The 27927-nt window shown below is 33.5% G+C and overlaps 2 protein-coding genes across 2 annotated transcripts in view; both read right to left on the bottom strand.

The window, feature by feature from the left end:
• The window catches only part of LOC116337619 (cell wall protein DAN4-like), a 3562-nt gene extending 1674 nt beyond the window's left edge, over positions 1-1888 (bottom strand). The window contains exons 1-6 of the mRNA XM_031762302.1: positions 1804-1888; positions 1265-1720; positions 1155-1196; positions 806-834; positions 637-736; positions 3-393 (exon numbers count right to left, since the gene is read on the bottom strand). Coding sequence (XP_031618162.1) covers positions 3-393; positions 637-736; positions 806-834; positions 1155-1196; positions 1265-1720; positions 1804-1864 — 1079 coding nt within the window. The 5' untranslated portion in view covers positions 1865-1888. The remainder of the gene's footprint in view (positions 1-2; positions 394-636; positions 737-805; positions 835-1154; positions 1197-1264; positions 1721-1803) is intronic.
• Positions 1889-10467: 8579 nt separating this feature from the next.
• The window catches only part of LOC116337609, a 40041-nt gene continuing 22581 nt past the window's right edge, over positions 10468-27927 (bottom strand). The window contains exons 7-8 of the mRNA XM_031762291.1: positions 12203-12406; positions 10468-11630 (exon numbers count right to left, since the gene is read on the bottom strand). Coding sequence (XP_031618151.1) covers positions 11211-11630; positions 12203-12406 — 624 coding nt within the window. The 3' untranslated portion in view covers positions 10468-11210. The remainder of the gene's footprint in view (positions 11631-12202; positions 12407-27927) is intronic.

Here is a 27927-nt window from a genome sequence, read left to right as displayed (position 1 = left end):
TAGATGTGGTACTTTGCGTTGATAAGGAGGTAGATGTGGTACTTTGCGTTGATGAGGAGGTAGATGTGGTACTTTGCGTTGATAAGGAGGTAGATGTGGTACTTTGCGTTGATAAGGAGGTAGATGTGATACTTTGCGTTGATGTGGAGGTCGATGTGGTATTTTGCGCTGAGGAGGAAGTAGACTCGGTACTTTGCGTTGTGGAAGAGCCAGATGTACTCGGAGTAGTTGTGGTGTATGTGGAGGTTGTGGTGGGGGTTCCAGATGTACTCGGAGTAGTTGTGATGGATGTGGAGGTTGTGGTGGGGGTTTTGGAGGTTGTGGTGGTATCGGAGTTGGGTGAGTTATTTGAAACATTAATTGTTTGTTGAACTGTTGTCGTGCTGTTTGTGCCTTAATTAATGGAATGATAAATATATCAATTTGAATTGATTTATGAAATTTATATTATTATTTACATGAAAGGAAAGAAACAATAATTTTTCATATTCACTCTCAAAAATGCTTGATAAAAATCAAATTGTATTATATTATACTTATTTAATTAAATTATTTTCAATAAACCACCAAGGCGAAGGAACGCTGTTCGGTGCAGTTATTATTATTGAATGCCGTAATTTAAAAAAAGAACTGTACCATTTGTGCTAACAGTAAACAATCCAATGCCAGGAATCGTTATATTATAGACGATATTTGGGGGGATATTAAACTCGGCGCTACCCCATCGAATTGTAACCTATTTAGTTTGAAATGATAGTATATTTCACATAATATTTTTGAAATAACCAAAGAAAAGTTATATTACCGTTTTATTTCCATCTTCACTGGTTCCATCTACAACATTTTAAACATTCCATGAACAATTTTACTTCCAGATTCTTATTCACAGTGGGGCTGACTGCCTTTTTTCAAATATCCATTGGATATTTGTAAAAAGGCAGTCAGCTCCACTGTGAATGTCTCAAACGAAAAAGGCCGTATAAATAAAATGCTCGCTCTTCTATTTACGTTGCTATGCATAGCTAAGCACAATACACACAAGCGACACACGAGAATAGATCGTACCAATATTCTTTTTAGTCGAAGCTGATTGCCATTTTTCGCTTGGATATTATTCCATTCAAATTATTAAATATTTTTTTAAAAAATCATACCTCCAAATTCATTGCAATGGTTACCTTGACAATCATCGTCAACTGCAAGTGAAAAAAACCGTTGCATTTTCAAATCGAAAGAAGATACACCATTCAAACGATCGGCTTACCAACTTTGATGTGATTGTGATTATGAATATGAACAGTTGTCGGACCTTTTGAGGGTGTACATCCAGCACCAGCACATGGTTGTGCTGGTTTACGTTTCCACACCGAGAAACTTTTAATGGTTTCACCGAATGTTGAATTCTTTAACGCTCTGTCCGATCGATTTTGAACAAACAAACACTCAGCAATTGAAACACATTTATCGCCACTTCTCACTAATTCTTTTTTGCAGAAGCACCCTTTCACACACTCTGATGTTTCGCAATCATCTTTGGACAGTGTTATTTCATGCGTTGATCTAAGATATCGGCAGCTTAACACACACTTTTTGCCGCATTCTTGATACTCTTCATTCTCGCCACAATCGCTTTTATTCGCTTTTTGGGAAAATTTCAGCAATTTTTTTGCATCAATCAATACGGTTGACGACTCATTATCAAATTGTTGCACTTCTTCAGCTTTAAAATACAAAAAAAAAGTACGAAAAATATAAATATAATCGCAAAACCGCAAATCGAGAGTAATTATCACTTGAATTTACCTGAAACTAAAAATGTGCACAAAACTACTAACCAACATATTAAATTCCCGAAGTAATGCATGATTGAACAATTTGCGGAGCAAAATCATTTCACCAACTAAATACGATGCTATAAAAAATTCGCTTTTATACCATTTTCAAAATCGCATTTTTCGGCAAAAATGAATTTGAATTTAACGAATATACATAATAAAATACAGCAGAGAAAAAAAAAGAACATTCGCTTGACATCAAAAACTGTAAACGATCAAAATGCACGATCTTTTAGTTTTATTATCGATGGCATACTCAAAGCGTTTGATGGAATGGTATGTTCTTATTCCTTTATTCAGCTGAAGATAAGAAAAAACGCAATAAATTTTGATAGTTTCAGTCACATAAAATACATATTTTATTCGTCCATAAATGAATGCATTTCGAAGTGACTGTGATGTTCATCAGCATCAGTGGCAGGTGATTAATATGAGTCAGGAGAAGAAGGAGATACAAAGTAAAAACAAAATAGAACTGTACATTTTTTTTTCTAGATTATTGATCTAGAATCAACTTGGTATCGCATGGTTTCGAATTTAAAAAGAAATTAATTCTTGCACAAAATCTAAAACTATGGAAAGATTATGAATTTCAGACAGCCATGCGGTCAGTTGCTACTACTAATTCATACGCTTTTCAATTAGAGTAGCGCACGAGCATAAATGATTAAAGTTACCCAAGTTACCGCTCACACTTTATTGTTTACATGTCAGTGTTGTTGTCGCTACCAATTCTCGTACAAAAAGATGTTTTTTTTAAGAATATTTAGTTTCTCTTTGGTTTCTATTCTGCATATATATAGAATTTATTCAACCGTTTTTTGGTATTTGTACGTATATATCATGGCATATGTAAAGAGAATAATATGTCCACTGTTGAATCATTCGATTCATTAAAAAAACCGATTAAATTAATAAAAACCTAAACTATTACTTAAAAATATTAATTCTAATAAATTTCTTATTAATTGGCCTTTTGTTTCGATACACTATATGTGGTACAAAAAAAAAACCGTTTTCAATACCAAATAAAATAGCAATCACCTTCTCTCTACTGATGAAAAAATCATCGATATTTATAGTTTGGAGCCATTTCTATCACGTTGAAATACCATAGCATTTCTTTCGGTGTTATGTGTCTCTGTGCATTAATTCATCATGCTAAAAATGCGTGTTCTATTTTCTCAGAATTCCTTGTGTATTCGTTTTCTTGGTATTCTCAGCATGACATCGGATCGTGTTGGCTAATCGATGCTGAATTGTTCTGAACATTAGTCGATTGGAACACTCTCGACACATAAAAATCATTATCGGCAAATGAAACGAAATTATAATGGCAACTAATGGACTTGAAATGAATTTCTATGTAAATCACCACGTAAATTGGTGTTTGCGTTTAAAACAAAAATAATTTTTCCTCACCAACTGACAGTTTAACCGTCAAATTTGAGAGAATCAAAATAAAACAAAGGTGAAAACAGATTTGTTATTCATGACAAAATAAAACACTCGATTCGATGTTAGTTTTTTTTTATTTCTTTTCTCAATTTAAATGATAATCTTTATTTTATATATTGATTCACACATACAATATTTGGTTTGTTGTTGTCTTATGAATAATTGATTAATATATGATTTTTTTTTTGGATTTAATCTATATAATTTCATCATTCTATATCCAAAATAAATAAAGTTGATTCTCGTTTGTTGCTGTGATTTTGGGTTCATTATTTTATTCATTTATTTTTGTTGTGTGTTGAACTTGAAAATGATCTCTCTTAGTTTAATGTTAAATAACGTAACCAAAATAATGAAAAAAAAGAGTTTTGGGATAGCAATTAAGAACATTCAAAATTGATTGAAAATTTGTTTGATGCAAAATAAACTATATATATATATAAACTATTTTATTATTAACTGGAAAATATGCAATTCCATTTTGTGTGAGTGTATGTTAATTGAGTGGAAATCATTGAAATCGGATTGAGCAAAAATTGTTTTGAATTAATTATAAATTGTCTCTAATTAATCTCATGTTTTACGTCATGCGATTGTGTGTGTGTGTGCTGAATGTATTAAATATTGAATTTCTAAAACTTTGCTTAAAATTTCATTTCTCAATGGTTTTTTTTATATTATTTCTGTTTGTTACGTAAAAATATGTATTTTTTTTTGTCTCTGTTTTATGTTTTGCTGCATCTACAATTCGTTTTCATTTAACGCACGACTGTTGTTATTATTTATAAGTTAAGTCTTATCGACTATAGCACGGAATATAGTTTGCATATAATTAAATTTACGTGCCATGTTGTATCAATTCAAAAATCACTTCGTGTTCACGTAGTTTTTAATTGGTGTGTGGTCGTGTGTATGTGAAAGTGTTTAGTTTTGAGAGAATAATATATAGATCAAGAATATAGAGGAATAGAGAGGGTGAAAGGGACAAGAGATAGTTAAATATGATAGATTTAAAAGTGATAGAAAGTCTAGATAAAAGTTCGTAATCATAATCGTTTGTTATTTTAAATGATCATTTGTTATTATTTGCAAAAATGAGACTAAAGAAACCAACAATCAAATTAAATGTTCGGTTTTGTGTGAGTGTGTGTGTGTTTTAAATGATATAACAAATGAATATGCGGAACATTGTTGTTCACGCCACATACACATACACCAATGCGATGTTCTGTTTTTTCATAGTATATACTTATTATGTATAAATAGACGATATTAAAATGTGCTTAGTTTTATTAGATTTGATACTGAAAGTGAAATGCATCGATGATCACACTGATTTTCCTCCATTTTTTTTTATTTTCTTTTGTTTGTTTATCATTTATTAATTGCTCTCTTCTCTATTTTAAATCAAACATGTATATATATATTTGAAGGCAGAAAAATGAGGGTGTGACTTGACAAATACAACATAGCTGTACATTTTCTTATGAAGAACTTCATCAAGTCTCACACCCATTCTCTGGTACGTTCATTTTTTACTAATCATATTTCGATCAACATTTGAAATAGACAACGTATCGTTTTTTCTTTTAGTTTTTTTTTTGTTTCTCAACATATAGTTTCTTTTTTTTTGGTTTGGAATATATATCAGTGGTCTTTCATTCCCTTTCATGTTAAAGCTAAGGCCGAAGTCGTAGAATAGATATCATACACATCTTAATAATTAAATCTCCTCACATCATACACTGTCGTCGGAAAGTTTGAGACCAACCACATATTTTTCATATAATTTCATACAAATTGACGATTCTTTTGAAATTTATTAATACATTGGCTTTTTTTCATACAAAATCTGCCAATTTTCACACATCAGATTCAAACGGGTATATTTTTTAAACTCGTAGATATTTTTTGGTGAAACTTTCAGATTTAGTCTCCATAAATGTGAAACTCCAAAAAAATTGTCAATTTGTATGAAAAATATGTGGTTGGTTTCAAACTTTCTAACGGCAGTGTATGCCTTCTATTTGTTTTTCTGTTTGTGTTTTCGTCACATTTCCTACATCTAAGTTTCTTTTTTCTTATTTTATTTTATTCTTACATTTTCTGGTTTTATTTAAATTTCTTTTAATTTAATTCAAATCAATTTATGTTTTGCTTCACCATAAAAATAAAAACTGGCGACCAAATTTTAATTTTTGTTACTTAAGTGAGGAACGCAATTTGGTTGGCGTGAAAAAGATAAAAAAAAAATCAGAGTATCAGCGCTGAATTGGAAAAAACTGCATCAGCTCTCAAAAAAATGGCAAAAATCGGCAGTCAGCCTCATTGTGAAGTGTCAAACGTAGTAAATGCGTTTGTGCACATAACATAGGACCATACACTTAAGCGTCACCTGCACATCGTTCATATATTTGACATTTCACAGCGAAGCAGATTCACAATATTCTTCCTCGGTGACATGAGAAGTGGCTCAGTCAAAATATCGAAAATAATTGTGTGCAGAAAAATCGTTGGACATTTGCTATATTCACTAATGCTTGAAAAGTGAGCGACTCCCATTGCGGTGTGATCGTGCTTATTGCAATTTTCTCAATTTGCCAATGAAAAATGAAAAGGAACAAAAATTGAAAAATGCTGTAATTTATCGTCATATCATATCATGTTGAAATGGTGTTCAAACAGTTCTTGAACGCTCATAAGTATAATTGAAATATGTTATTTGTTCGGTTCTTAATCAAATTTTACTACAAAGTGACACCGTTGGACCCGCACCGCATGGCAACTTTTGCCATTTTCTGTATATATATATTTATTGTATAATATAATATGTTTTCGATTCGGTCCACATCAATTTTCATTACATATGTATATATTCTTAATTATGATAAAATACCACCGCCATAAGCCAAAAGCAAACACATTTCCATTGTTTGACTCGCTTTCATTTCTCTCTTTATCTCAATAACAAATATATATATATGATATTCAATGTGTGATTTGTCTGCATTTTGTTGGACTCGCTTCAAAAATTGAGAAAATTGAGTTGTAACAAAAAAAAGGGTTCGCAACGTAATGGGCAACTTAAAATGGATTTAACCGAAAACGAATTTATTTCAAATGACCCAAAACCAGAACATTTCAATGAAGATAAATTATTATGTCGAATATTGGTTCGTCATTTCTCTTTCTTCTTCGGCATTTTTTGAAGTGTCCATTTCATTCAGTCAATTCACAAAATTGAAAAAATTGTTTTATTTACTCTTATTGATTTTTGGTGTTGTTTTTGTTAGGACCAATTTATGTGCGCATAGTCCAATATAGTTGGATTGGTGTTCCAGGGTAAATGGCCAAAGATCTTTTATATTAAAAAAAAAACAGCGATGACATCAGCTGTTTTGAATAGTGGACTCCCTTCAATCTCCAGAAAATTTAATTTGATATCGTCCATTTTTCGATAGACTCCACTCCAATTTTAATCAACTGAAAATATTTTTAAGAAAATTCGTTTGATTTTCTTTATTTGATGACCAAAGAATAGGAGGAAGAAGACAAAACGATGAAATAAAGATGTGAGATTGAGTTAAAATGAATCGGCACCAAACGGACAAAAATTGGTCGTAACAAACTTCTATCCACATATAAAAATATACTTAAATATTGGCGGTGTTGTCTCTACTTTGTACTTTCCGCAAGGAAAATCGGCTTTTCAACTCTTTTGGCTACCATTTTTCGTTTGTGTTTGCTTTGTGTGTGTATCATTTTTTGTGGTAAATGTTGATGCGATTAAATAATAAAATTTTCAAATGACTATGACTAATCGATAAAATGATGACATTTCAAAATATTAAATGAATTATTCAAGTGTGCATATCGAAGATATGTCACATGATAAACTGCGAATCTTTAAATTAACTAAAAAAACCTAAATATATTGAATGAATCGCACTATGGGAATTCGTTTGGTATATGGACTGTTTTCAATAAACTGCGCGTAATTTTTGCTTTACAAATTTTGGTTCCTAAATATATTCGAATAGCCTAAAAGAGTGATATGTGGTTACCGTTATAAACCATTGATGATCTTATTAACTACAATAAAATGTATATAGTTTTTTTTTATTCATTTCGCTTTGTGTTTTCTTTTTTCAACTCTCTTTCATTTCATTACCTTTGCCCATTTGCTTCATTCTTATCCAAACGAATTTTGTGAATTTATTTAAAAAAAAAACAGCGAATCTTCGTTCCTATTGATAAAAACGCGATCAAATGATATTTAAATCGCAGTTGACGTGTCAGTGGTCATAATTTCTTTCGGTGTTTTGTTTTATAATTAATTTGTTTTGAAGCAGAACAAAGTGACTTTTCTTTTTAAATTTAAGATCGAAATTATTAATACATAATTTTAAATTACACCTTAAACGCATTGTATACACTCTATATGTAAGTGTATCTTTCATTATTTAATCATTAATAGAAAAGTACAATAAAAGGGATAAAATAGTTGAGGAAATATTCTATTGGTGAAATGGATCATCTAAGGCATGTAGTAAGTTGTTCTGCTCATATTCGAGTGGTTTTTTTTTTAAATATAAGAATTATTGTAATCATCCACATCTCTTCCCCTCGTTCTTCGTTACGATGTATGCCCCCTCGTCATTTTTTCTTCGATCAACTCTGAACATTTGACTCGGAGGAGGCATGGGGACGACAACAATACTTTAAGTAGTTAATTATAGTTTTCCAAATTCGACAGCAAGTTTCATTCGAGTGCAATCTTACCGAGAAAAGAGAGAAAAAATCATAATGGACCGCTTTAATTTATGTGCCTTCAGGCTGACTTCATGATTCAATCGGTTTTATGATAAGAAAAAAAAGAGAACGTTTTTTTCCTTCGGAAATTATAAGCAAAAATCATACAATGCTCTCTTGAAATATCGACATTTGATCAAACGAAATTCATTTTAAATACGAATAGAAAAGAAAAAAATCAGCGTGTCTTAATATCGTTCGATTATTTTGTTGTATATATGTGCGTATGGTCACACGTTACCAGCATAAACAAAAAAACTTGTTAAATTTTTGTTGAGAGATTCAACGATATTTGGAGGGAATATTTAGTTGTTCCGTCCCGCAAAATGAAAATGTTCAAAGATTTGTCTATTTTGCATTTATCAGCCTGAGCATTTTCAGCGCCATGGTTTATATCTTGAAATATTGTTTTTTTTTTCTCTAATTTCCAATTGATCGTTGCAGCATGGCCTAAAATAGGACTCCTCGGTAGACCCAATTTTTTTTCGCTCTACGATGTTTATAAGCGTCTCAAGTCCATAAAAAAGAAATGGGCTTAAAGTACCTGCTCATTCTGTCTGACACTGAATACATTTCAAATCATCATGTTTCAGTCAATGGCATGTGTGTGTGTATCGCTCGTTTCTGTATTTATTTTATCAAAATATTGGTCTAATTGCGAGTTTAATATTGTCTTAAGAATTAAAGCTATATTCATTGAAATGTGCAGTTGAAACGACACCAGGAGCAGCACGTACATAGAAATTTCATTAAGAATAATCATAAATTCCGCTAGTAAATTGCTCTCGTTCGATTTTCCCGTATACTAAAATTTCTTAATCATTATGATTCAATCAATGTGTTGGTTCAAGTTGTTCAAATTTGTATCATGATTGAACCAGTTTTAGTCCAAGCAAAAAGTGCATTGCTGCATATGAAAGCGATTCCAAAATTTGACCGTCCACATGTACCAAATGAAAAAAAAAGAGGAGAAAAAACCATTTCGCGCACTGTATCAAAAGCAATATGTGGACGATTGCGGTTTTGCAATCATGTGATAATCGAATTGGTCTCCATTTAGTTACGGTCATCAACTTAATTAAAGTGATTTTGAGTCCTTGTCCCGAAAAATTTTATGTGACACACTCACTTTTTTCTATATATATGCATGTGTGCATGTTATTTTCTCTTTTCACATAATCGAAATTCTCATTCTATGCTCAAGTGTGTGTATTAATTTGTATGTGTGTGTGTTTTTTTTTTCATTGAGCAATGCTGCACTACATTTATTTTATGACATCGTAAAATTTCGATGCGTTCATCGCGAAATTGTTTAGTGAACGTGACAAATGCACAATAAAACTCATCGGTTTTACAGTGTGCGACATTCGTTTTTTCTTTCTCGTCGTCACCGCAATATCCCATAAAAAAGAGAATGAACGAAATAGATCGAAAAAAGGGTCCAACAAAAGAATTTAACTGATTTTTTGACTCATTCGATTGCATTTTAATGGTTGCAATTTTTATGTCGTCTCTGTGTTCAGCTGATGAAAAAAAAAAACGAATGATTCCTTATGTTACTACTTATAAAATGTGTGTGTAATGAAGAATAAATTGGACACACAAACAAATGAAAATGTAGTGGAAATTGTGAGTTTATTGTTCTTCATCTGCATTGTGTGAACACACAATTTGTTCGTGGAACACTTTGTTGACAAACTCATTTAAGATGTAAATTGCGTGAGAATGGGAGAGACAGTGTGTGTGTGTGATGACAGAAAGAACGATAGTAGGTGTTTATGTAAGGAAAATGAATGTGGAGTAAATAGTCGATGGTTGCGTGAAAGGACACGATTTCATTTCATTTTTGGTTGTTGCTTTTTTTCATGTTTTGTCCGAAAGTAATGACTTTTTTTTTAGATTCGGTGCGCACTATAATGACTATAAAAATGTAAAGTTACACCGAAACTGAATCGATCTTAAATTTGTTCGGCATTTTGTCTATCATCGATGTGTGTGTGTGTACCAATAAATTAGCTGCATTTTGCGTTGTATGCAAACAAGAATTTCGGAAGCATTTTCAAGCGTTCTAATCTCTCGGAGGGCGGAAGGTAATCGATTAAATTGATGCTATCGAAACTCTTGTGGCAACTTTATTTCTCGGCAATCATCGTTTTGTATTTTTATTCAGCATTTCGTATCCGCGTACTAGCTGATTTGAATCTTTGTTTTAAGTCTAAGAAATTTTATTTGTTTTAGTATCATTTTATTTTTACATTGATGTGAGCTTTTATTTTTTGGGCGTACATTCATCAAAATACACACAATATACATTGTTTTATATTCATTTCCGAGGACATAATTGTTCATCATTTGAATTTCAATTGGCTGTATTACAATTTAAATTGGTATTGATTTAAAAATTATACATATTTAATGTTTCATTTTAAACACGTTTACGTACGAATAATGTTACGTTTATATAAATTTACTGAAAGTGTTGCTGTCTGTGTTACATTTATAATTAGTTAAACTTATATATGTACAAATGAGCGAATTGCTTCACACATTTTCGTCTAACATATTACTTTCTGAGAAATAAGTTTGTGTAAAAACTATATAGTCTGTTAATTCAGAAGGGTATAGATAGCGAAATGAATCGAAGAAAACGATATTGTTTCGTTCTTTTTTTTCGGTGCAATCTTAGAAATGCGAGCGTGCATTTGCACTACAATGGTTGAAGGAATTTCGCGAATTTTACATTTGATCAGATTGCGTTTAAGGGAAGTCAGAAGGAGGGAGCGACAATAATAATAAAAACTTTTTCCGAAATTATAATAATTAATTCAGTATCTATTTTTCAGTGTGTGTTTGTGGCACACATATCATTTTCGGTGCACACACCACCGTCGCCAAACGAATGGAAAATGAAAAATTGAGAGAAGAATTTTGTGGGGAGCTGAAGGAGGGGGAGGGGGAAGAGTTCATTTTCAATTGCATATTGTTATTGATTTCGATAAAATCGGTTCGTGTATGTATATGCATTTTATATTTGTTTTTCTTTTTTTCTTTATTTGTTTACATATATATGCATATCTACACTAAAAGCTCACACCAATTTGAATGTTACAAAATTTCATCGGTTTCATAATGAGGTCCCGATATTGATAACGTTGGCAAATTGGTTAATTTGGGTGCTGGATGCTTTAGCTGTGGCTGCTGTAATATTGGCTGCTGTTGCTGTTGAATTGAATGCGATGTTGATACGGAGGCCGCCGTTGCCGATGCTGTATTTGCTGTTATTTGGCTCATGGCAGCTGCACTTGTGGTCGCCAATGCGGTCACACCACTGACGCCAACGCCACCGACGCTGCCGCCACCGACGCTGCCGCCACCGCCGCCGGCCGACGTCAACGGTGTCATGCTTGTAATGGCTTCAATTTGCGATAGATCACCATCATTATGACACTCCACTTCCAATTCGATTGTTTCGCGTAACATTCGATTCTCATCATTCTCCCATTCACGATTTTCGGAGAAACGACGCTGTAGAAACAAAAACAACAAAACAATAATGTTAGTCAAATATTATTATGATAAAACTTTGAAAATCAATAAATTTTGCATGACAAACTGGAACTGAACTACACATTTCAACTTTGGATATGTTTCGAAATTTTGAACCTTAAATAGTTTTTGCTTTCAATGGGTTTCGAAGAAAATTTGGAAAAATTCATGTGAGCGTCACGTCATTCAGCTAAGCAAAAACTATTTAAAGTTCAAAATTTCGAACTGCCGCCAATTTATTCTCATTTTGAGCTTCAATTTTGTGCCAAACTTTGACAAATTTGAAAAGCTTATTTAAAAAAAATGCGTGAAAAAAATCATTTGAGGATTGGGCGATACATAAAACTATAGAGAGTTGAACTATGGATATTTAAAAATCTTCTTTTTACTCTTCACTGAAGAGAAAATAGTCTCCTCAATATCCACTTCATTCTCATTGGTTTTAAATCAGCGTCCATTAAGTGTCACACTTCGAAACAGTACCGAAAGGAATACATTTTGATTATTTATCATTTTGTTTCCAATTAAAAAAAAAAGAACTGCATACAAACCTTTCGATCTTCATCGGTGATATTTTCAGCGCTGCGCGCTTTGCGACACAGTACACTTTGCGATCCATGCCTTCGTAAAAATTCGATTGAGTCAAATCCTCGACCTTCGGAAGAAACAAAAATGGCAGAATTGATGCGACTCCGACTGCAACGATCCGCGATTACATTTGATGGTTCGTCTGTTTGCCATCCATTGTGGACATGCTGCAAATAGATACACACACATACAAAATGTAGTTCATTTTTTTAAAAATGTAAATTCACATCAAATTGCGATCAAAATCGAACATGTGCTTTTATTTTGAATATACATAAATTTGCTGAGACAAAAAAATCAAATTGTTTGGACAATCACTTGAGTGTTTATATATGTGTTAAAAAATTTATTTATATAGATATAAAATTGTGTGGTGTGAATAGGTGATTAGCGTAAGTCAATGCCATACGATGCAATTGAATTGGTGCGTTTTTGAATGTACAACTTGCTGCTGAACAACAACAAAAAAAAATACGGGTGATAACAACATTTGCAATACAAACCAACGATGTCTTGTTAGTATCATTTCCAGCGGAAATAACGTCGGTCACATGTTTATGTATGGGCGCTCGTGTGCCAATATAAAAAACCCAATTCAATTTACAAAACGGTTTTTAGCTCTAGCATTAGAAGAGGAAGAAAAAAGAAACCACTCTCATTCAGAGCGCGTCGGACCAAACCGAATGGGACACTAGCAATAAACATACATTTTTCAGCACGAACGAATGTACAAAACAAAAACTAAAGTACGAGCAAAATGTTTAAATTAAGCGAACAATTTAAAGCGATATGCTACGATTCAAACAACTTTGACGATAATTTTTGTTGTTGCTGCCGCTGCTGTTTTGCCCACAGACCGAATTCATTAATGAAAATGTAAGTAAATGGATGGAAAAAGGCACAAGCAACAATTTTTATTCTTATACAAAATATACATGAATTGTGGTGTGATGAGTGTTTCGCTTTTGTAGAGCACCATGTGCAACACAAAGATACTTACGCTCAAGCATCCACTTTACAAATCTTTTTTTTTTTTCGTGAAACAGAGAGAAAAAGAGAGAAAATAGCTTAAAATCGAACAGAAAAAAGAACCATGTGCACAAACACCAAAATTCATTTCTAACAAACGAACAGACGACAATTTTGTAAAAGTAATGTATTTCATTTTGCTTCAAAATCTGACCTTATTCACATCGTTTAGAAGAACACAGAGAGGAGTAAAAATACACGTTGCCCCGGCGACACAAGTGCATTAAATCTAATTTACTCGAAATTGCAATTCCACATGGAAATACATATCGATTAAATGTGCATCAGTGAGCGTATGTCTGATTCGATGCTGAACCCAACCACTTTTTGTCGCAGTTTAACTGCTAAATACGCGCCATATACTAATCATTGTTGAAAGTGACGTTCGGTTTTGTACAAAAAAAAAACTTCTTAATCGTACTCTCTCTACGTGCACTCTTTTTTTCGCCTTAAATGTGTACATTTGCAGTAAAATGCGTATGCAGATTACATGTAAAACATCTATTTAGATATGAGACCAATGTATACCGATAAAATGGCAAAATTGCATTTCTTGGCACTCCGAGTCGCTTTGGCTCATTTACAGTTCCGTTCAGTTCCATTTGATGATTGTAATTCTTCAGTTTATTTTTTCTTACTCACACAAGCACACAGACACATTCGCTTCACGTTATCTCTTTTATTTCACATTCTTTTTATATTCACGTTTCAATTGAAAAAACACTTTCTGTTTCGATTCATGCAATTTAAAATGAACCAGATGACTTCAAAATCAACACTTCGAATGCCATACCGATATCTGTATTAACACGTACAAGTTGGACTGCAAGAGACAGAGAGGGAGAGGGAAAGAGGGGGAAAACGATCTTAAGATTGTCGAATAAAGTTTTTAAAAGACGTCGACTTGAGACCGTTTGAATTGAGGTGGGGCCGAAAGAACTGTGTAACGGGAACGGAGATGAAACACATTCATTTCTCGACTTATTCGACTTCCAAACAAACAAATATATATATATTTAAATACACGCAATCAGCAACAACTGTTTGCAAAAACGAAACGATTTTATATAAAAAAAACTCTCTCACTTTATCACGGAATGTTGCATTTAATGGTTTTTTTTTTCGATTTTCCATCGGTGCTTCTTTTTTCTTGTTCCATCATGGTGGCTTTTCGTATTTAGAAAATCGAATCGGAGTCAACTTTATAACATGGATAGATAAGAACGGTTGATGGTGACATGGTGCACTATACTATAAATGGCCACTCAGTCTCCGAATCCTTTGGCATTTGTGTTCCAGATGAGATTTTAAATAAACTGATATAACCTCATAATCCGTGTATCGTTTCGAAAGTTGCACCATCAGTTTGAGTTTCGTTTTCTGTACACACGCTCTTGCCGAGACACAGAGAAAAATATTCCATTCCAATAAAATATTAGCACAAAAAAATGCTCACAATCCATGCCATTGCTTTGTAAAAGATTTATGTGGTAACAGTTTCGTCGTGTGTGAAAATGCTTTTTTTTACTTCCATTCGTTCGTTTTTGCACCGGTTTGTGGCTGATTTTTTTTGGAAATTTTTCAATTTGCTAAATGGAAAGGCACGCAAATAATCTTGTCGATGTGCATTCATAAATCATGATCTTTTATCGTTGCGTCGTTACCGATGTGTGACGACATGAAATTCATCTAAATAAAATGGATGCATGTCACATCACACACACATTTTCAAACATAAAACATTTCAACCATTTTTAATATTTATTATATGATTGAATCGAAAGCGATAACACATCAAAATGATAAAAAAAAATTGCAAATTTTGGCACGTGTCAATGGTTTCACAGAAAATTCAAATGGAAAAATTCGAGATTTCACAGTTGATGGGTGTGTGGAAAACATGCAAATATACTCTTTTTTTCATTGTATATAGTCATTCCGATCTCATATCATTTCATTTTGAATTCGGTAACAAACATGTACATTTTTTTGAAGGAAATACACAGAAAAGCTTGACACAATTTGACTAATGTAATGAACAACAATGAATAGATTTCCATTGAAGTCTGTGGAACATTTTTAATGTGATTTATGCTATCTAACAAAATTGCACAATTTTGTACACATTGACCTAAAGATCATATTCATTTTACGTGCTGCCGAATGCATTTTGGAACGGTTGACAAAGGTTTTATGTGTTCAAACGATGAGAATGAAATGACAAAAGTTAAATGATTGAAGTGGGTTGTATTTGTGATGTAAGAACGGAGATCATGCCATCCCTGGTGAAGTGGTAGAAGAGAGAGAAAGAGAACACGGGTAAAATGACACGAACCAAATGAGAACCCAGTAGAAAATAAATAACTCTATTAATAGAGATAGAAATGGAGAGAGTGCTGAATTGAGATAGGAAAATATAGTTATACCGTAATGACGAACATAAAATGAAAAACGAAATGTCAATTCAGCGTGCTATCGTGCATAAAAAAACCAACCCGAAAAATGATCAGATTTGGCAATGCATCGAAAACTCCACAGAGATGCAAGGGTAAAAAGGACGATTCAGAAGACCAAAATTATTGAGATGGAAACGAAAAGATAGATAGAGAGGGTGTGAGAAAAATAAAGAGGAGAAATAGCGCTGCGCAATAACCAAAGCGAATTAGAAAAAGATTTGGCAATAGAATGATAGTATTGTTGGGCAATCAAAAAGAATTGATGTGTGTGCGGTAATTGAAATGGAAAACAGAGACTATTTCTCATGGGGATGGAGTGCGTTTTGGCGCTGCTGGTTCTTCTTCTTCTGAAGGACTTTCGTTTTTTGTGTGATTCTTCCCTGCACCAAATCCAAACACCCTAAAAGTATCTGGCCCAAATCACGCTCGACCTTAATTTTTTTCGGATTGAACTCGGGCGGTCGTCTTTTGTACGTTCAGGTCGGAGCTATGATGAGATCTCTGGTTAACAAACCAACATGATTTTAATATTTTGATCTCGACTGTGGAGGAGCTTTGCTTCTCAGTGCTCTCGTTTCTCAGAGTGCTGCTCTGACAAATAGTCTCTGATGAAAATAGTGTGAAAGAGTAATAACATTCATTCACTGCAAGCTGATTCATTTCCATTCAAGTACTCACATATTTTATTCATCGTATATATTATTGTGTGTCGTTTTTCTCTCAATTCACAATCAGTTTTTGACGTACAAAAATGAATTGTAAATATATGTGAATGCGTACAACATTCATTTATCTGGTTTCACATGTTGATAACAATGGCGAGAAAACCGTTCTTTTTTTACTTTCTCTTTCATGAATACGAAGACTGTTTTTCGCATGTTGAAGCAAGCGAAAATAATATTTTTCCCTTTTCTTTTCAGCTCCGTACAACGCACTTTTCTACGCTTTGTTCGTTCGCAATGACACACTCATTCCCATTTTCGTTCAGATAGGATATGATTCTGAAATAATACATTCATTTGGTTTCATTTTTGAGAATGTTAAAGTGAAGTTGTGTGTCGAGCATCTCGTGATACATCATCATTTTGCACACACACACACACTCTATTGGATGTGGTAGAATGTGTGTAAATTAAATATTCATTTTAAAATTAAGTATAAGGGAAGTATTTGGTTAATATAGAACTTTTGCAATAGAAACAAGTTACATCCGTCGCAAAAACACTCTCTTACATCGTATAATATTTACATCGGTCAAAATTCGGATCTGTGGAAAATCTCGACGCAATTGAAAAGGTCATGAAAATGCAAATGAAAACACACTGCGTAGTTTACAAAAAGTTTGCATATATTTGTCGTAATTAATTCAATTGTTTGAATTTTGAACTGTATGTTGTTCGTTGGTGTGTTGACGTTGTTTTTCAAACTACCATATTTGCCATTCAAAATCCAACGATGAAAAGTTTAACATAAACATCAGCACATCTCATCGTATTGACATAAAGCTCCAGCATGGCAGGCACATTCAAATATGCACATGAAGTCGCTTATGACACATATGTAAGCCATAAGCAACCATGAAGGATTGCCGAATCAAACAGCCTTTTTACACAAAATACCCACACTTTGAAGCGATTCAATTCAACACAATGTAAACAGGAAGTGAAATACATTTTTCGCATTTCAAAATGCTACACAACATTCAAAATACAATCGATAATAAGTTGACAAACGAAAATTATTTCAATTATATTGACAATATATCATGTATGTACATAAGCTACCCTTTTGCAGAATGATAACAATAATAATGTTTTTTTTTTCAATCAAAATAATAAAATTCAATCCGAATATTCACAAAAACCAAACAAATAATAACTAAATTGATATGTTTTTTTGCTCTTCTTTCGAATGGAACTTTTTTTTTACGTGATCGGAAAATTCTTTTCGACTTGGAATGAAAACATTTGAATAAGTCATTATAACTTCGTCACACAGATGTATGACACGTGACTTATTTCTTGCATCAGCGATACAAATGGCTAGAGAAAAAAAGAAGTCGTAGTGACAAATGAAAAGCAAAAGAAAGGGAGAAAAAGAAAAAAACAGAGATCGAAAGTGAAAGAAAATGAAATGGAAAAAAAATGTTGACGTAGCCGTTGGGCCATATAGAACTTAAAAAAGGCGACAAGGATACACACGCAGAGAAATAATAGTCTTTCTGTTCATCAGAATTCGTCAAAATAGATGAGTAGATGCTGCAAATTAAGTGTAAATATTTGATTTATTTATTAAAGGGCACGGAAGAAGAGGTAGCGCAATCAATTCCAACATAATTCTCTAAAATATTCAGCATCAATTCTACGAAGACAATATCTCCATCATATGCCTCAATGACTCTAGACTATGACCAAAACAATTCATATTCGAAACAATGCGATAAATGTGTGTTGAATATTTCATTGTTCCGCAAGATACACAGATACCAACTATTTTTCGCTATTTTTCGTATGAAGTTTGAATTCATATCATATCAAATCACACAATTCGGAATATGATACAATCTTTATCTGAGTCTACCGGCAACACTTGGTAACATTTCCAGACATTATTTTCAGCCAGATGAATCAGCCCAGGCATTCTTACAAACAACATAACTTCAACTCCCAACGATAGCAGCCTGAGCTGATTCAGCTGGCTGAAAATATCTCAATATAATGTGTGAACATTTCTATTGGAAAAGCAAATTGGTAACTTTTGAGCCGAGCCAATCGATGCATCAAATCGAATCAGCGATACGAACCGAAACCAAACCGGAGCAATCGGAACGTTCGAAAAATGGTTTCTACTGCAAATAGTAGTCTGCGATGCGCTGTACTGTGTGCATAGCAGCAACGTTGTACACTCATACATTCAAAGCATCGTCGTTCACGTATACATAGCGTGAATGTATGTTCGCCATATAAACCATTTTCGGAACGTTCCGCTTGCTCCGTTTCGTTCTATACACAAATGAAACCAATCGGTTTGTATGAGAAATATCAAACCGGTTTGCGTTGCTGGTCAAAATAATAAATACTGTTGATTTTTTTTATACAAATGAAAATGAAATGATTGTGTTGCTGGTGGATGAGTGGTGGGTGTTTAAGCAATATTCTTGGTTCAATTCGATAAAATCGAAATTTTTCAAATGAAAGTAGTGCAAATCGACATAAACCACTATGGAAATGATGTGAATCACTCAAGTAACTCTCTTTCACGCACATAGACTGTATTCGATATGTTGTAATAATGTCTTCAAACAACAACACACGAAATAATGTCATCGGATGTTCAGTGACCTAAAATTGAATGAATCAACGATTGATATGTTGGCCATCAATACAATGTGGCAAAACGATGCAGAATAAAATGTTCTTGTGGATAGATGAAGTGTAAAAAAGGTTGGATGCAACAATAGTTTATTTTTGTTATTGTTTGAAAATTGAATGTGTCTACAGAGGTGAATCGAGCTAACTGCAACTGTTGTACGGCATCAGGATCGCACACATATGTGATTGCTAAAAATTTAAAAGCGTGTATAAATGAGTGTGTGTGTGTGTGTGTGTGTGTGTGTGTGTGTGTGTGTGTGTGCGTGTATGTGTGTGTGGTACGTATTTTTTGTGTTTGCAAATGTGTTTGATGAAGAGCAAATGCGATAATATAAACATTTGTGCATGTAGTTTGTTTGATGGTGCAGGTGGTTTTTTTTGTATCTTTCAGTGTGATTGCCCAATAGATTTGTGTTGCGGTACACACCCACACACACATGTTCAAAGTGTCAGCAATTTGTGTAACACACTTACTGTAACTTCAAAGGAATCATCTTCTTGTTCATGGTTTCGATTATTACGTTCTGGGTTCCCTACACCATCATGATGGTCGCCGTCATCGGGCTGTTCGTCATCATTGTTATTTTGTTCATTGTCATCGTCGTCGTCATCATCTTGTTGTTGTTCAATAATGGATTGTTGTTGACGATATCGACGGCTACTGTGACGACGAATACCTTGATATGGTGTAGTACCGTCCTCGATATGCTAGCTTTCATTATCGGCCCGATGTAATAATGCAAATTGGCAACCACAATCACGATCCTGTGCACGTCGTGGACAATTAAAACAACGATCCAAAAATCCACATCCTTCGCATCGTGGCAAACACTATGCCATATTCATTAATCCACAAACAAAACACCAGCGTGTCCGCATCAACAATCGTAATGAACAGCGGTTAGTTGAGTTTTCAAATAAAAAGAGAGAACAACAATAAGCGGGTTTTTTGGTTTTCTTTCTTTTTATCTAATTAATTGATCTTCTTTTTTTTTGTTAGATAAAGATGAATTTGTGCGCAAAAATGGAAATGTGCATATTTATCATCCAGTCATTTTAAGATTTCAATGAATTCTTTTTCACACACGCACACCCACTCACTTCAATTGAAGGGCAATTTTATGGTAGAGATTTCAATCGAGTGATAAAGAGAGAATGAATTGTGTCTACGACCGCAGGCCAATTCAAATTTGTTTTCAATAATAAACGGCTTGAGTGTATTTACTTTCGAATACGATATGTACATTTAGAGAGATCCATTTCCTCATCATCGTCCGCTTCGTTTGAAACTTTCACTTTGCACAATATTTAGATTGATATTGCTTTTGGCAACTATACACTAACCCATATCCCCATCACGTCAACCAATTGAGAAAGTTCTTCACAGTGACGATACCGTCGCAACCGTTCTACTCTCAAACCGGAATATGTATATAAAAAAAAGAACGCATTCACTGTTGCCTTTCAAATTTACCAAAGATTATATCAAATATTCAAGCAACGAAACGAGAATATTTATGAGCGCAAAATATTTCATGATACTTAAGTCTTAAGAGTTGTGTGTGTGTTTTTTCTTCTTCTTCTATATTTCACCAATCTTTTCTCTCTCTGCATATGAATCAATAGCATTTTTTATATGGACGGCCTCTTTTGCACGCATCAAAAATGCGCCATCGTCATCACGATAATGCAAAGTTTCAATACATAATATAATCACCAATTTAACGATATATATAATCGAACTCGGAAACAAACTCTCAACGTAGAATGTAACATAAAGTGAATGCTCTCTTGAGGAAAAAGCCGAGAAATGGAGTCGAGACAGAAAGAGTGAGAACGCACAACGCAGAGAGAAAACGGCAGAAAGAGAACGAGTAACACACAGAAGTAGTGCGAGACTGATAGAGTAATCGTATGCGATGTGGTAATAGAAATAAATGTGTATCCGGCAATTTCGTGCTTGCAAATTGACGTTGAAACCTCCTTTAGCTAACTATAATATGCGTGCGAAATGAGTCAGCGTATCGTGCCATTGCCGTCTGTTAAGTCAACATTGATAGTCTTCACGCTGCTGCCAAGAACAACAAACTTATCAACAACAATTCCCATATCATACAAAACGTATTGAATTCCAGACATGTTGCCCACTTTAATTGATTTTTGATATGTGCCACATAATAAATACCTGTTTGATCGATAAAAAAAAGACGCGCGCCATGTTGTTGATGCGAAAACTTGTTTCCAAAATCTTGAATTTCGTATAGAAATAGATTTTTTATTTGACTTCGCCAAATGGAAATTCTTGATGGCAAATTGTTCTTTATTCAAATCTCTGTGCGTATACATAAGTGCATTACCGGTATTACAGATGGCGTTTTAACAGTTGACATCTCTGACCGGTCTCCCCAGTTGTGATATACATGAAGTAATCGTATTGATCGAAGTTTTTGCATCAGCAAGAAATGTAAAAATGTTTGCCCAGGTGTGTTACGTTCAATATAGCTGTTTTTTCGTTCAAATCACAATCATATGTGCTCAAATAACCAAAAGCCAAACAAAAGCTCTCAAGGGTATACTTCAAACTTGTTTTTTCTTCACATTACAATAAACGAAAAATTCGATAGCGAATTGCTTGTTGCTATACACTTTTATGTATTCATTTTAAGAGAACAAAAAACTTTATCGTCAGCTGATTTGTTTCTAGTATCACTTTCATCGCGCACACACACACATACCCACACATATCAATACATGAATTTGGTCAATAAAATCCAATAAAACATATGAATACTGAGATAGTAATCGAAAATGGTTAACAAAAGGCATGGAAACTGTTTTCAAGTCACATATATGCAATAACGCTAAACATTTTAGTAACAGAAGTCTTGTCATGGCACAAATATGACTATTCTCGATCATATTGTGGCAACTTCAACAAATGAATACACAACAATGGACAATTCAACTTAAAATCAATGAAACCAGACGTATTATTTATAAAGGTGAAAGAAGGGAGAAAAGGAAGAGAAGAACAGATGGAGGCGAGGTGAGAGAGAGAAAGACAGAGAGAGATGTAAAAGAGATTATTGTGAGTCATATTGGGATAAGAGGTTAAAAGAGAATGAGCAAAAAAGGCGAAAAATTATGAAGAAAAATGTTCGTCTGCTGTTATTTGATAAAATATGTAAATGTGTCGGGGTTTATGGTATGTTGTACGAAAATGTAATAAGATGTTTATAAATTTGTTTGAATGAACTCTTTCCATTCAAGACAAGCGTCACAATAAACTGACGTTGAAATCAATTTACTTAACCATGTCTATTGAATATATCGAGAAGAGAGTATGTTATTCAGCGCTTATACCCATATAAATCATTTGCGGAGTAATTTGGACGATGGCGGGACTGTGCGGAGTTTGGCGGAGATGACATACAAACTCTGTGTTTGCGAGGGTAACAGCACTTCTATGTGATGTTCGTTTGGACAAAATAAATCTATGAATAGCAAAGAATGCTGTTGGACTCGTATACACAGCATTTGCATACTATCTCCGCCGAACTCCGCACAGTCCCGCCATCGACAAAATTACTCCGCAAATGAGTTATATGGGTAGCTGAGTAATGTCTGAATAAAAACATACTCTCCTCTCGATATATTCAATAGATGTGTGACTTTTCCATTTACGCAGCATATATATGTGTGTACGTCTGTCACACTCACACACATGCACCTTTTGAGCGAATCTAAATGAAATGCCATACCAATTTAAGCAAGATTGACGAATCAAACAATGAGCTTTTTGAAATTACAAGCTACATCATACATTTAACAGCAAAAGCGTTACACACCTAACCCGCGCCGATGATCAAATGCCATGGTATTGTATTTGCAAATCTATTGTTAGTTCATTTTTGGAAAATTTGCAACGCCATTCATCGCATTCCAATCATAATTGTAAAATCTTATTCTCTTGCTTTCTCTCTCTCTCTCATTCACCTTCTGTTTCTCTTTGCATCGTGTATATATTGAATGTCGAATCACAATTTTTTATTGAGTAACTTAGGTGAGTTTACGAGTTTACAACGATTGTATGTATGCGATAATAAATCGATATGTAAAAAAGGGCTGAGATTTGGGATTTATTGTGAAAATTGATCCAGCATATGACAATGTAGGTTGATTGTTTTTCACAAAGTAGCAAAATTTGTTATGGAACAAAGGTGAAAAGTATCAAAAATGTGCATCAAATCGATACGAAATGTACTTATTTTGCATTGAACAATCAAAGTTTTTGCCAGAATGTTGTAACTTATCGAACTTGTTCGAGTAGAAAATCGAGTGATACAGAATTCGTCATTTTTGTCGGGAGAAACTTTGTGACAATGTGATGACGTACGAGATATTAGAAAAGTGATTTCTTTGTCGTTTTTTGTTTCTTCAAATTGGTGATGTTCCAGATCATTCGTTCGATGTTGCCATGGACATGAAACTCTCTTCATCTACAGAGTGGATTTTCTTGCAATACATTGTATAGAAACAAGTGATATTTTTTTCATCTTTTTTATCCCATTTTGAATTGGCGTCATGCGCTTACTTTGTTATTTTTGTTTTGTTTGCCGCATGTCTGTTTAGTTGGAATGTAGAACAAGCCTTCATTCTTCTTCCGTCTATCTTTTACAATATCAAAATCTATGCACATCGTTGCATTCGTCAAAACAATTTAGTCGTCTTTCAATATACGGTACAGATTTTATGTAAATCCGTATGATTTAAAAGTTTTTTTTATTGTGCCGCTTCCTTCGAATTGTTTGCACGTCTTGGGTATGTGTGTGTGTTTGCTTTACATTGAATCAGCAACTTTCTTCGACGGTTTGACTGACATTTTACACTCTCTTTCTCTCTTGCTCTCTCTCTCTGTCGCTTTCTCTCTCGTCTCTTTCTTTGGCGACAACACTTTTGCATCTCAACTTAGTTTTTAGGTGGGAAATGTTTGCGATTTTGAACTGCGCCGCCTTTCGCTTGATTCAGCTAGGAATCTTATGCATTTTTAATAGGTTTTTTCTCTCAACATAGTCGTTGCATGGAATATGCCACAAATAAATTCCATTTCGACATCTTTTGCCCAAGAAGAGATTACAAGAAATAATGCGTAAAATTAATTAGGAGATTGAAACGTGATCATTTTACGTGCGTGCATTTTAAATTGGGTTTATTTTTATTACAAACACTAAAGCACAGTCGTATGCATTCGCCAACGATGTTATCTATTGATAACCTTTTATTAACTGTTTTTCTAAGCAATATATTTGTAAAGTTTTTTATGGAAGCGAAAAGGAACCGAACACAAATGTTGTTATTGGTGAAAAACAAAATCTACATTCGTATGTTGTACCATTTGTTTCGATAGACACCTGTTTCAAAGTTATTATTGGTTTTCAGCTTCCTCGCAAAAACCATAAATCTACAGAGAAGAGAGCATGTTTCAGAATAAAAAAGTGTCGAGTATGTTCGCTGTCTTTTTATACTATTTTCACATCACTGACATACACAAAGTGTATATTCGACAAAGTTGTACCTCTTTTATTACACATTCATCATGTAGTTCTTATCTGTGACGTACAACTTGCAAATACATTTAGAGAATGAAATATGCACACCTTTTGTACATCCAAGTCTTGCTTTGCTTACTTGGTACTCAATTCGTCATCACATCGATAGAAATGCACCTGGGGGTAGACACCTATGGATCTAATGTGAATTATGCGATTTCTATGAATTCTTTGAATTTTGCGATTTCAGTGATTTCTCGATTCCAACCTCAATATAAAGTTCACTTATTTCACAAACATTGGTAATACAGTCTCATCTCTCAAATAAATGTTTAATAATCCACAGAAATCGCAGAAATCACAGAATTCAAATTTCACACTTTCTACAGATCATTCATGTGATCTTTCTCATTTCACGTATTGTACCAGTATTTAAATTAATAAATAAATAATTAAACCAAATTATTTTCCTGGTACAACATTTGAAATCGATTTTATTGAAAAAAGCCGAAACATAGCGCCTACCAAGTAGCAGCTACTGCATAGGACAAACTAATATCTTAGCACAATGTATTCACTGCAGACAATATATTTAGCTGCCGTCAGCAGATGATGCGAAGTGAAAACAATAGAAGTGATTGTTATAGTAATACCAGTATATAGCAAGCTTATATACCTATAATAATCAATTCTATTGTTTTCACTTTGTATCATCTGCTGACGATATCTAGATGAGCTGTAATATCCAGATGACGACAGCTAAATATATTGTCTGATTCACTGGTTTATTAAATTAGTATCTCGTCCATGTCATTGCAACTTTGAAGGCAGCTCATTTTCATCAGCTTCTGAAGTTGGCGCAATCCATTTAATTTCAAAAAAATCTAGGTGCTAATCTGGTCGCAGAAAATGTTTTGAGGCAGACGAAGCAGTGCAATTTGCTCATTTGAAAATAAAAATATTTAAAATTTGGTGAAATTAAACGCTGTTTGAAAATGTTCCTATTTAAATTTCAGATTTAAAATGCAGAAAAACCACAACATTGCAAATAAAGTTAATTCTGATATTCATTGTGTTCTATAGAAATTCAAATCGTTAAATCAATCCAATCTGAAAGCAAGAATTTTCATGTACCGAACCAAAGTGGCTAAACCAAACGCGTAATTTAAATGCCACGTTCATTCCAAAATGTTCAAAAATTTGAATTGGAAATTTGATCATAAAATCGTTGATTCGACTCAAAAAAAAGTGTGGATTCATCGTTCGATTAATGTAAAATGTACGGTATTAAATGCCAACAATTGATGGCTCATAAATTTCTAGCTCAGTAAATGTGTGTCGGTTGCTTTTGATCCGTTGAAAATTTTGTGCTCCATTGGTTCAAATTTTTCGCCCATGAATAAATGAAAATGAATGGGAAATACAAAACGGTAGGAAGAAAAAATTCCACACGACAAATGGAATCGGTTCGAAGAAAGTACGGAACGGTTAATACCATATTGTCACGAACGTTGTCCATGAATAGAGGCATATAGTACCCGTTGCATAGTAATAGCGCGTGGCGGCACACACACGTGCACAAATTCAAAAAATTTATTCACGTTCCGGTATCCTGTTGTTTGCATTTTCAACATTTTCTGACAATTTCTAATGAAAATGCAAACATGCACCTTATTTCTTTTTTTCTTCAAAAATTTAACGAACACACAAAAAATATGTATTTTTTTTTTCATCGAGCCAAAATATCAGCTATGAAGTATTTTGCATATGTTTATAACGCATGGCAGCTCACGTTAAAACAGCCCGTTGTGGGAAAAAGAGCACGTGGAAAATTAAATAGAAAATAATTGCAAACAACAGTTATAATACCAACCGTCGCTCCAGCGAATCGAAATTTAAATATAAGTATGCATTAAATGTACTGAATGCACAAACGGAAGACGAATTTCATGCCAATAATTGTTATAATAAAGCGCGAAACCCGCAAAATGGCTCGAATATTATTTTAATAAATTCATTTTATTTAATTTTACCGTGCACTGCGGATCATTTGCAACCAACGCAGCAGCAAAAACACGATGGAGACCTTTTTGTTGATGCCGATCATGACATTCAGCTTACGGTCACGAATGCCATGACACGAATGCCGAGAAAATACAAGCTTTTTAATCGTTCAGATAAAAAAAGATCAGCTAGTATTGATTTTTTTACGGCATAAACGTTGAAATATTGTTTTTTTTTGTTCGTCAGATTTTGAGTCGATTCATTTTTGCGCATTTTCGATCTAAAAATTTGTGATGGAGCAAAACAATTTGTACCAAACACTAATTTCACAGCTGAAAAAACCAAAGAAACATCATAACTTTGCCATATATTTTCACACCAAAAAGGATTTTCAAAGGAATTAAACAGGTGATACTTTACATTAACTGGAACTAGCTACAAGTTTAACTAGATTCATTCAGAAGAGACGCTGTATTTTATAATTGTGCTATATTTACATACAATTCTGTGTTTGTGTGCTCAATTTGATAAGATGGTTATACATCAATTGTCATAAGCACCATGAGTAAACAAAAGATGTCATATTGTTAAACACAATTCATATTATATTCAAAAGATATGAGATGACATCGGCACATTTATGCAACACGTTCACTCAATGTCATTTCCATTCTCTCTTCGTTGGTTTGTGTGCTGAATCGAAAGTTTCAAGTAAATAACACTTATTATTATTCAAATTGCAAACTATTTGGATTGAAGATGTTTCAAGATAACTTGAGGATAACATTTGAAGCAATAAATAAACAAATTGTAGTTCAAGTGTGATAATGCATTGAATGTTCTAGACAATATCGAAGATGGATGGTTCGTTACAATCATATTTATCTATGTAAAACTTCAAAATTAATGAAAAGAATACGTAAAAAAATGTTGTGTGATTTTTGTTTTGCGTAAAAATTTTGGAAAATTAAATCAAGTCACTCAAAGTAGTTCATAAATCAAATGCAATTATTCCTTGTTTTTCACCATCCAGCTTTTGTCATGAACTTGCATTTTACTAGTTTGGTAATTTAATGTAAATAATACTTTATAATATTACAATATTTTGCACTCGGATCCTCATGTCTTTGTACATTGAGCCGCAAAATGTCTGATCTGAAATAGATCATTTCATCACTTGAATACTGAACATCCATCTACCGAACAAAAGATTACCGCAGGGCTGTTATCGGCACCTGAGTAGTGCAGCACCCGACGAAGTTGGTGCGCTCTTTTTCAG

Source organism: Contarinia nasturtii, unplaced genomic scaffold, assembly GCF_009176525.2.
Source record: "Contarinia nasturtii isolate CC-2019 unplaced genomic scaffold, AAFC_CNas_1.1 Cnas_scaffold_78, whole genome shotgun sequence".
Taxonomy (NCBI): Eukaryota; Metazoa; Arthropoda; class Insecta; order Diptera; family Cecidomyiidae; genus Contarinia; species Contarinia nasturtii.
Note: the sequence above shows the minus strand (reverse complement) of the source record. Positions and strands in the feature narration are given on the sequence as shown.